An 11,766-nucleotide genomic window follows, 5' to 3' on the forward strand; every position below is an offset into this window, starting at 1 on the left:
CAAATCTAGATGTTAATTAGGGATTTTTTGAATCCCACAGAGGCAAATTAGGGATTTTTCGAAACCCTAAATCCAGTTAATTAGGGATTTTTTGAAACCATAAATCCATTTGAGATTAGGGATTTTGAATCCTTGTATCTAGTAGTCAACTAGAGATTTCGAAAACCTAAATCCCTATTTGGGAATTACAGATTCTATTTCTCATTGGAGATTTTGGATTTCAAATCTCAGATTGGCAATTAGGGGAATTCCAGATTAGCCCCAAATCTAGACAACCAACTAGGGATTTTGAATCCCGTCCAGATTCGAATCAGGGATTTCGAACCTCAAATTCAAGAATGGGCATTCAGATTTCGAAACCCTAAATCCAGGAAATTAGGGATTTTTTATCCCAACATCATCATTAGGGACTGTGATTCCTTAATTGGAATTGGGTATTTCGTACCCTTAGCTTCATCATTGGCGAAGATAGCCATGGGTACATTGACCATCTACGATAGCGTCTATGGAAGTCGCCGGCCGCGCTTCTCCACTACAGCCATGGATTCCGGCCATCCTCAACCATATCACACTAGTTAATGTCGACTTCCATGGATGTCCAGGGTGCTAGAGTTGTGCAGGAGGTTGCATCGACGATCTTCCTTCTTGGTAGAGGCGACTCCTGTCATAGAAGGGACGGCTATGAGAATAGGGCATTCTACCCCTTTGAGTCGAGAACAGGAGTTTTTTTCCCCTTTATTCCATCGGGTTAGCGGACTCGATTGCAGTTGATTCGGATCCGCTTGTGGACCCGCAAAACGGGAACCACCTATGTCTAAATCTTGTTGGGCTTGACACTGTTATGGGCCCATTATGCATATCTTGGGCTGTTCAACCATATTTCCCACACCACTAATGGGCCTCATCAGCAGGCAATGCGTATGAATCTTGGTTGAGGCCCATCTTTTGAACCATGTGGTTCACATTCAATTCAGATCATATCCATGGCCCCCTGTTTGAGTTTATGACCTATTAAGATTTGTTTTGGGTCCATTTTGGCCTTTTAGGCTGATCCTTAATTTAGATTTGGACTTAAATTGGGTCTGTCTAGCCACTCATCTTAGAGACCGCCTCATGGGCCCACTTCAGTTAATTTTGGGCCCAATTAAGGCCTGACAGTTGACCAAATGAAGCTCCTAATTTAGTCCCATGCCTATTTTGATTCACCCCATATTTAGCACATGTTGGATACTCATTTAATGTTTGGGCCTTCCCTTTAGGGCCAAGTTTGATATGCACTTCCTAGATTTGAGTTGTCTGTTTAGTTTAAAATGGGCATATAATCTGGCTCATTCACTAGATAGGACAATAATGAATATGAACCTTTCACATATGGATCTTAAGTATTGGATCTGATATGTCCATCTTATGGACACTAATGTAAGGATCTAACCGTCCATCTGAATCGTTCCATAACCTACTTATCTATCATGAGAATGTCAGGAGCTCAATTAGTTATGCTCATTTGAACAAGTACAGACCATATAAGAGTCCTAATTTGGCCCTATTATTGACCTATCACCCATCCTTAGGAGTTGATATGGACCGTTGGAATATATGGTGTGAAACCTATTCGTATGTTTCACTTTAAGGTTCCTTTATTTTCTAAAAGGTCAGTACCAATTAACTTATGGGCTGCATCAGACTAATTAAGATATAATCCATTGAAAGGAAAGACTATAATCGCGATGCTAAGTTTATATTTGTAATGTTGGATTCGGTTGTGTTAGCCACCATAGTGACCTCAATCGATGAAAATTTTACAAGTACAGACTTGTAACATTGGGATAAGGAGGATTGCATACAGTTGCATTCACATTTTCATGCATATGGTAACGAAAACACAGACGATTAACATCTGGCAGTCACATGAACGGGTGAAGTAAATGATGTTGGTAATGTAAGGTTGAAAGACTTATCTCACCCACAGGTGTTGAGTGTCTCAACTTTAAATAATTGACATTACTTAGCTTCATGTTCAGGAGGATCACCAGCATGTTATTATTACCACCCACAGGAGGAATGATGATGATGTAACAGATTCTCACCAGGATGTGATGGTTGGGCCCATCTTCATCTTGGATGATTCAGTTGATGACTCCCTTAGCAACTGAATTGATTAATTTTAGTCCGATATTTAGTTTTATTCATGAATTGTTCTATGTAAAACAATCTGCTAATGTGAGTATATTTTGCAACCAGTTAAAATTCCAAACTCAAACGCATCTAGTTCCCATCCTAATCGTATCCGATTATGTTCAATAAATAGAGTCCATAGAGACAGTTCTGCGATGATTACAATTAGATATTACTCTAGAAAATTCTGAACTATCAGTCAGAATTTTGATCTTATAACCTCAGGACATGTACCTGAACATAATGGAAATAGAAAAAGGAAACATGGTTCTAACGAGGGATCCTCAGGACCTCACGATCTCCAGGTTCTCCAGTTGAAAACCGACCTAGGAATGTATCGAGAATCGCAAGCGGGCTAAAGGGGATAATTGCTTCTTTTACAAGAAGTCGAGCCATCAAAAGAAAGACTGCGTAAAGTATAAGGAATGGCTCATAAAGAAGGGTAATAATTTTGTTCTAGTTTGTTTTAAATCTAATCTAATTGATGTGTCGGTGAATTCTTGGTGGATAGATTTGGAAACCACTATTCACATATATACTTCTATACAGGACTTACTACAGACCAGGCCACCAACTGATGAAAAACACTCAGTATACATAGGTAATGGTATTAAAGTCAACGTAGAGGCAATATGAGTCTATAAGCTTATGTTAGAGTTTGTTTGTTTATTGGATTTGGTAGATACATTTTGTGTGCCTTCTATAAGGCGCAATCCAATCTCTATTTCTCATTTGGATAAATTGAGATATTCATTCCAATTTGAGAATAAAGGATTTAGTATTTACCTTAATTCGATTAAAGTTAGCACAGACTCTTTGGTGAACAACCTATACCAGCTAGACTTAATTGCCTCACATGTCTATAATGGTGATGGCTTGTATGGAAATAAAGTATAATCCAAGCAAAGGCTAGACTATGAGAATTCCTTCATGTTGTGGCACGGGCGTATATGTCATATATCTCGTGAGAGATTAGACAGACTTGTGCGAGAAGAAATTCTACATTCTCTAGACTTCTTCAACTATAAAGTGTGCATTGATTGCATAAAAGGAAAACAAACCAGAACTAGAAAGAAAGGTGCAACAAGGAGTGTAGGTCTCTTAGAGGTGATACATATGGACTTTTTCGGACCATTCCCTACGGCTTCATGGAGTGGACATAAACATTTTATTACCTTTATAGATGACTACTCTCGTTTCAGGTACCTCTACCTTATCAATGAGAAATCAGATGCCTTGGATGCTTTTAAGATCTATAAGGCCGAAGTTGAAAATCAACTCGATACAAAGATTAAAGTTGTCAGATCTGACCGTGGTGGTGAAAACTATGGTAGATATGATAAATCAGGTCGCAATCCAGGGCTATTCACTAGATATCTATAAGATTGTGGCATTGTCGCCTAGTACACTATGCCTGGTACTTCGAAGCAGAATGGTGTGGCTGAAAGACGCAATCGCACCCTTATGGATATGGTACGAAGCATAGTTAGTAATTCGATATTGCTAGAATCTCTGTGGGGTGATGCGATCAAAATTGCAATTCATATACTTAATAGGGTCCCCAGTAAAGAAGTAAGCAAAACTCCTTTTGAGTTATGAAATGGGAGAAAACCGAGTCTCTGATATCTACATGTTTGGGGTTGTCCTGCTGAGGCCGAAATTTATAACCCGCATGAAAAGCATCTCGATCCTAGAACCGTAAGTTATTTCTTCATTGAATATCCAGAAAGATCAAAAGGCTATCGATTCTAATGACCTTCCCACTTTGTCAAGATTGTTGAGACTGAGAATGCCAAATTCATTGAGGACATTGAAAACAGTGGGAGCACAAACATTAGAAGTTTTATATTTGAGGAACAAAGGACTATGACTCCAGTCATAGTCATTCAAGATTATGTGGATATTAATGATGTAGTTGATCCTGCAGTCACTGCAGAACACCATATAGAACCTCATGTACAAACTACTGATGAGGAAAATCAAAATCACACCCAACAAGATGAACCATTGAGAAGATTTGAAAGAGAGAGAAGGTTTGTAAATCGAGACGATTACATCGTATACTTACAGGAGCATGATTTTAACATAGGGGTGGAAAAAGATCCTGAATCCTTTCCACAAGTTAAACAAAGTACTAATCATTTTCGTTGGTTTGATGCCATAAAAGATGAGTTAAAATCCATGAGGGACAATAAAGTATAGGATCTTGTTGAGTTACACACTAGAATAAGGCCGATTGGTGGTAAATGGATATTTAAAACCAAACGGGACTCCAAGGCACTACCAAAAAAGGGACAAAGGATACAGACCACGTTAGTTTTTTGCTATGGATATAAACCTTAGCTGTAGTTACTACGGTTTTAATCCGTAGCAAAAAAGTTGACACATCATTAATAATTAATGGTGTTGTAAGGGGCTCTATGGGGCCTAAACAAAACTATATGTTCTATCTAAGCCATCCATATATTTGGAAATATTATGTTAGAGGATGAAATAAAAAATTAGCTAGATCGAATGCTCAAGTGGACCACACGGTAGGAAATATGGATATTAAATCACATTTGCTTCTTATGGTGTGGTCCACTTGAGCCTTCAATCTATCTTAAATTTGGTATCATGAACTAAAATAATTTAATAAAATTATGGACAGGAATGGATAAACCAAATACATCATGGTGGACCCCACGGAGCCCCTATCAGGGCCGTCTATGTCCGTTCGTGAGACAGACGCCCAAATTTGGGCGCACGCTCAAAACAGAGTCACTCTCTCTCTCTCTCTCTCTCTCTCTCTCTCTCTCTTAGTTCCGCATTCCCTAATCTCCTTTCCCTAATCCTCTCTCTCCCTCCTGATCTTTGCTCCATCTCTCTCATTCTCCTCCCCTCTCTAGCGCTCTCTCTCCCTCTCTCTGAATCTTTTTTCTTGCTTCTGCTGGATTTCATTTCTAGAGTCTCTACTCCTTCTGGATTTATTCTTGCTTCTTTTGGAGGTTGACACTGCTGCCTTTTTCAGGTTGGATCCTATGGCAAGGACAAATCTCTCTCTCTCTCTCTCTCTCTCTCTCTCTCTCTCTCTCTCTCTCAATTATTTTAAGAGAATTTCTATTCAGTAGTTATCTGTATTTTCAAATTCATAGAAATAGTTTTTTTTTTTTTTTTCCATATGGGAAGTGGACAAAATTTTGGGGTTTTGAGATGCTGATTGGTTAAATGAATGGCAATGTGATGGGTTGGTGGATGCATAATTCAGCGGTGGTGATTGTTTTGGGCTGGACGGTTTTGATGTTTCTGGATGGGATTGGTTTTAAATTGAATTGGTGCTGATAGAGATTCTGTTGTGGTGTTAGTAGATTATTGCATTTTTTGAAATTGAAATATTGGGATTTGGTGAGAATTTTAATTCAAAAATTTTGGGGTTTTGGGACGTTAATTGGTTAGATGAAGTGGTGTGTTTTTGTACATTGTGTGGGAATGTGATTGGTTAGAGGAGATTTGGCGCGGTCAGAGATTTACATAGACACAAAGGGGGTTCGACAGGAAAGCCATTTCGATCCATGTGTAATTGAGCGGTTGTGATTGTTTGGGACGAACAGTTTTGATGTTTCCAGGTGGGGTTGCTTTAGGATTGAATTAGTGCTGCTAGAGATTCTGTCACACTGTTTTGCATTTTTCTGAAATTCCAATTTCGGGATTTGGAACTTTGCCTATTTTGCCTGTTTATTCTTCTTTAATTCTTGCTTTGTTTCCAATTCCATGTTTTGATGCTAATGAGGTGAATCTGAGATGGTTCTTTCAATGCATGTTCCTAATCTGACTTTAGAAGCTTTTGAATTTTCCATGAAATTCCTTTTGTGAAAAGATTGCAAATTGGTTTTGCTTTGATGATTTTGCCTTGTGATTGTTGGGTATTTTCCCTTTGGAAAGTTCGATGTTTGTATTTCTCATGTGTGTATCTTCTATCAAATACATACATTTTTTTAATTTGTTTTATCCCCTGTATACAACTTTACCGAGTCCCATGACATCTCTATTGTCCATGTGGCACTAGCCTAAGGTGATCAGGACCATTGATTTTGTAGTATGCCAAATGGATGGGCCATATCCCTATAATCCAGGGGACTGGTTTGTAGTAGCCATCCGATCTGAGGCCTGAAAATGTGACTGTCTGCTATAAATCAGCCAACCATCCTCTCAACATGCAAAGCTCACAACAAATGGGTGGTCAGAGTTGTCCAATCTTATGGAGTTCCTCTTAAAATTGCAGCATTTATGTAGCTTGCTAGTAGGAATCAAATTCTTACAATTGACAATTTTCGGAAAAGAGTAATGATATTGCCAAATGTCAGTCTTCTGTGCCTTGAGGATGTGGAGTTTGTTGATCATCTTTTTATTCACTGCACCTTTTCCTAGGTGTTTGGTCTGGTATTTTTATCCATTTGAAGGTTTCTTGGGTTATGCCTAGATCTATGAGAGCCTCTTCCAATATGGACCCAATGGTGGAGGGGGACGATTTGGTAAAGCCAGATGGAGGGTCATCCATTTAGCTGTTCTCTGGGTCATTTGGATTCTGTAAGTTTATTTTGTTCATGGGTTTCCCTGCCTTCTTAATTTGTATTCACAATTGTTTGTAGATAATCTTTTGCTTGGTTTTATTATATATTACATTGATTTCTTTATGGGGTTTGTGTTGCTTTTCTTTTTCTTTTTTAATCGCTCGCTGGATTATCTGTTCGTATTTTGTGCAGAACTCATTAGTTCCTGGAAATTTGGTTTGTTTTGATTTCCAAATCTTCCACTGGATTGTCTGCTTGGGTTTGATGGTGGTAGTTCAAGGTTAGTTGTGAATTCCAAAGGCAATGCTCTTTTATTTCTCTCTTCTATTGTTTTTCAAGGTTCTCTACTGTTCTTTTGACGTTTCACTAGGTGCGAGGTTGTCGAGCTTTGGCCAAATAAAAAAAAGAAGCAAAAATGTATTTAAGAGTTTATGTTTCTGCATTGTGGGCCTTGGCTTTTGGTAATTAATTCTAATGTGGCTTGCTTCTTTTGATTTATAATTTTGACTGGATATCCTAATGAAGTGTCTGCCTTTTCATCTATCAAGCTTTTTTGTTGGTTGTATAATTTATATTGGAGAATGTACTTGTTTCTTTTCATAGCGTATCTTCTAACTTGTTCAATTGGATCCCTGACAGGACATCAGAACTCATGTTTGAAAAATACAAAGTCCCTGCATTATTTTTAGCCAAGAATGCTGTACACTCTCTGTCCATCTCTTGATTGCATATCTGAATTGAAGTGACACTAGTACAATTGAAAACCCTATCATGGGTTATGTTGCATTCCTCATTCCACTTTCACCAGACCATTATATTTTTTGGTTGTCTGGGGAATTGATAGTTTTATTTTTCTTTGCCAGGTTCTAACGTCTTTTGCATCTCGTCGTGCTACCTCTTTGGTTGTTGATAGGTGAAAGTTCTTATACTTGCTTAAAATTTTCACTGCTTTCTTCAATTTTGCTTTAGCAATTTATATTGGTTTTTTACTTGGATTCTTGCATATTTAGGTGTGTTTTAGTTTGAATTAGCATCTTCCTCCATCATGTTGCATATTCTGCACTTGCTAGGATGATACAAATTTTGTTTTGTTTGATTGCTTCTAGCCTTGTACAGAATATTACTCCTGTTCTTTTGTGGCCAAATTTAGAACATAATTCAGAGCATTTCATTTTGTGGAATATATTCATACTTCATCATCAAGGTTAATATTCCCTTGGAAGTTATTGCTAAATACAAACAAGGAATGATAACTTTTTTTGTGGGCCATACACTATTGGGCTCACCATTCAAAAATGGATGATTTGGTTCATGGTGAGATTTGTATGTGTTTGAACTTAGTGCAACACTGTAATTAAACCTGTGCATGCATTGTAGGTCAGATGAAATCCCTGTAATATATTTTGATGACCCTTAGTTTTGCTTTTTTATTTTTTAGTGGGCATTACTTTTGCATTTGCCATATGTCGATGATGACTTCATAGACCTGTTCCAAATGCGGAGATGATCGGAACAAAGAACATCTAAGGTGCTGAGACTTTTTTTTAAATAATTATTTCCCATATGTGAATGAATTGGGGATCTGTGCTATCTATACTCTCCTTTTTTTATGCATGCACTTTTTTTTAGATTAGTTATCATGGTTTGGCTTATTGTATTAGCCTGGTACAACCATTTTTGAATGGTCTGGTGCTGCGAAACAGATTTGCAAACCTTGTCAGCTATTGTGTATTGGAGTTGCAATAGTTTTTGTGAATATCACAGTTTCTTTTGTGTATTCTTTTGGCTGCTTAAATGGTTCCACTCTTGCAGCTATTCATTGAAGTGAAGCAAAAAAGAAAGCTCCCCTCGCTATCCAATTCAGCGTTTTATGTTGTATTTGGACGTTGGGAAGCAACACATAAAAATATTATTTTTTAAAACCTAAATTTTCTTTATTTAGCTGATAATAGGATCTTCTATTTACTTTTTTAGTCCATCCTTCCAGAGGTTTACAGTGAGGACTTCCAAAACAATAGAAGACATTTCTAACTAGGGTAATGCAGAATGTTATTTTCACCATCTCCAATGTGTTTGTGTAGTGATACATTCTCATCTAGAGTCTTAACAAGAGTTCTTGCTGGCTGCAGCTCTAAAGAAAAAATAAGAATTAACTGAGCAGTTGAAGGATTTATCTAGGAACATTGAGGTAAATAAGGACTGTCCCTTCCCATTTTTTCCCTGAAGAATGATATGTTACTTCCAAGACTAAGTTATTGGTATACTATATTTTTCAATTTGTACAAGTGGGACTGTGCTTTAGTTACATTGGATTGATGGATCTTGGGACACAGATGCAACAACCAAGTGGCTGTCCACCCTCCTAATTGGGCGAACTGAGAAACTCTTATGCTCTTAGGAAATTAAGGGCCCAGCTGAAGGATAACTTGATCCCCTATTTTGGATTTAGATATGGTAGTTTCTTTTGAAGTGATTTGTTAAATTAATTATTTTAAAGAGATTTTTTCTCGATTTTGGAGATGATGAGTACCTTATGTATTTTGCCAGCATCGATTCATGATCAATATGTCTTCAGCTTCTACCCAGATGATAGACTCTGTAATGGATTTGAGGAAGCACTGATGCGGTAGAGAGAAATAGTTCCCCATCTGCGACTGGCTGGTTGTTATTCACTCTTTGTTGCTTTATTCTTGTTTTAGGATTTTCCGATAAGCTAGTCAGTGATATAACTTGTGATTTTATTGTTTATTTAGAAATGTGAATGTGGGATGCATTGAATGATTTGATTACTATTTGTAATAAATGCATCAGTTTTTTTTTTTTAATTTTTTTATTTTACTGATTGCATTTTATTTACTATTCTGATCAGCATTAAGCTTAGATGAGTTATCAATCACAGCAGGTTCTTGTTATGGAAACAGGCACCATTATTATAATATTTTTTTAAAAAATAGCTACAGATTTTAGACGTAGCTATTGTTCTGAAAACCATAGCTATTATTAGTAGCTATAGGTACATTTCGCTATAAAAATTATAGCTACGACATTTATTTGTAGCTATTGATATCTATTGTTACGGATTCAATCTGTAGGCATAGATACATTTCTCTACTGAAATTATAGCTACGGCTTTTGTTCGTAGTGATTGATATCTATTGCTATAGATATAATCCGTAGCCATAGGTTTTTGACCTTTAGCTACCCCACCAATAGCAACGGACATGCTACGAACTAGATCCGTAGAAAAAGGTCTTTAGCTACGGTTTCTGGCCTTAGCCTTTCCCCGTTTTTCTTGTAGGGAAGGTAATGTCGAAAGATATAAAGCCAGACTTATTGCCTAGGGTTTTAACTAACGTGAGGGCATTGACTTTAAGGAGACTTTCTCACCAGTATCTAAGAAAGACTCATTCAGGATTATAATGGCTCTTGTAGCTCATATGGACTTAGAGTTACATCAGATGGATTAAAGATTGCATTTCTCAATGGGGATATGAATGATAATGTATACATGTTACAACCCGAAGGTTTTGTAGCTGATGGCTTAGAACATTTGGTTTGTAAATTAAAGAAAGCCATTTATGGGTTGAAACATGCATCACGACAGTGATACCTAAAGTTTTATGAAGTAATATCCTCGTATGGTTTTATAGAAAACACTGCAGATGAATGTATCTACATTCAAATCAGTGGGAGTAAGTTCGTTATGATGATTTTATATGTTGATGACATTCTATTGGTTAGCTGTGATATCAGGATGTTGAGCGACACTAAGAAATTCTTATCTCAAAGATTTGAAATGAAAGATCTTGGTGACGCCTCTTATGTCATCGGCATTGAGATTCGCCGTGACAGATCGCTTGGACTACTTAGCCTGTCACTGAGGGCCTATATTACCAGGATACTCGAAAGGTATGGCATGTAAAATTGTGCTTCCAAACAATCGCCCATTATGAAGGGCGATAAATTTGGCCTATTTTAATGTTCAAAGAATGATTTGGAAAAGAATCGAATGAAAGAAATTTTGTACACATCAGTAGTAAGGAGCATCATGTATGCTCAAGGCTGTACACGACCGGATATTACTTTTATTGTTGGAATGTTGGAGAGATACCTATCTAATACAGGAATGCAACATTGGATAGCTGCAAAGAAAGTATTACGGTATATACAAAGAACAAAGGACTTCAGACTAATATACAGAAGATCTGATCAATTGGAGTTGATTAGATACTCAGGCATAGATTTTGCTGGCTGTGTTGACACTAAGAAGCCCACCTCAGGATACATCTTCATGATGGTTGGAGGAGTTGTGTCTTGGAAAAGCATGAAACAGTCTACCATAGCCTTGTCTACCATGGAAGCTGAATTCATTGCCTTTCACGAGGCATCTAATCAGGCATTATGGTTACAGAGTTTATTCTTAGGGTTGCGGGTACTGGAGCATGTCCTGAAACCACGAAGAATATTTTGCAATAATTCAGCTGCTATTTCCTTCTCTAGTAACAACAAGAATTCATCAAGATCGAAGCATATCGACATTAAATATCTTATTGTAAAGGACAAAGTTCAGAATCATCACGTGTACGTGGAATTCATCAGCACTAAGCAGATGATTGCAGATCCACTCACTAAAGGGCTCCTTATCATGCCATTTTAGGAGCATGTGACATCCATAGGAGTCATCGATCCCACATATGTTTTCAGTTAGTGGAAGTTGAGCATACTTTAATTTTCACAGAATTTAGAGACTCATTTTATATAGTTTTGATGATTTTGATATAAAGATTTATTTCTATTTCTCTATATATATGCGCAAATTTTTGAGTAAGTAGAACGACAATTATATCTCATTGGAGACATGTAAAAGCTTCAGGACCTCTTAAGGATAGGCACATGTTATTACACTAAGTGTGTAATCCTTATACCACATTTCCTAGTTCATGATTTATGTCGTTAAGGTTGAATGCATTCGTAACCACGCTTAGACTCACTTCGCCCAGATTAAATGTTGTGATGACTACCGCGATTTTGCAGATAATCT

The 11,766-nt window shown here is 37.3% G+C and overlaps 1 protein-coding gene, 1 long non-coding RNA gene and 2 other non-coding genes across 4 annotated transcripts; all 4 read left to right on the plus strand.

The window, feature by feature from the left end:
* The first annotated feature begins 7,339 nt into the window (after positions 1 to 7,339).
* On the plus strand, positions 7,340 to 9,083 carry LOC131238645 (uncharacterized). The gene is made up of 3 exons (XR_009168005.1): positions 7,340 to 7,500; positions 7,589 to 7,638; positions 8,700 to 9,083. It is a non-coding gene; the product is annotated as an uncharacterized LOC131238645 (long non-coding RNA).
* LOC131241704 (small nucleolar RNA SNORD25) lies at positions 8,188 to 8,266 on the plus strand. The gene has a single exon (XR_009169259.1). It is a non-coding gene; the product is annotated as a small nucleolar RNA SNORD25 (small nucleolar RNA).
* LOC131241916 (small nucleolar RNA snoR136) lies at positions 8,488 to 8,627 on the plus strand. The gene has a single exon (XR_009169477.1). It is a non-coding gene; the product is annotated as a small nucleolar RNA snoR136 (small nucleolar RNA).
* A 1,768-nt stretch (positions 9,084 to 10,851) lies between the features above and the next one.
* LOC131238980 (secreted RxLR effector protein 161-like) lies at positions 10,852 to 11,382 on the plus strand. Its single transcript, XM_058236550.1, has one exon. It carries the CDS (start codon positions 10,852 to 10,854, stop codon positions 11,380 to 11,382), a length of 531 nt encoding a protein of 176 aa, XP_058092533.1.
* The last annotated feature ends 384 nt before the right edge of the window (positions 11,383 to 11,766 follow it).

Source organism: Magnolia sinica, chromosome 3 (genome assembly GCF_029962835.1).
Source record: "Magnolia sinica isolate HGM2019 chromosome 3, MsV1, whole genome shotgun sequence".
Classification (NCBI taxonomy): domain Eukaryota; kingdom Viridiplantae; phylum Streptophyta; class Magnoliopsida; order Magnoliales; family Magnoliaceae; genus Magnolia; species Magnolia sinica.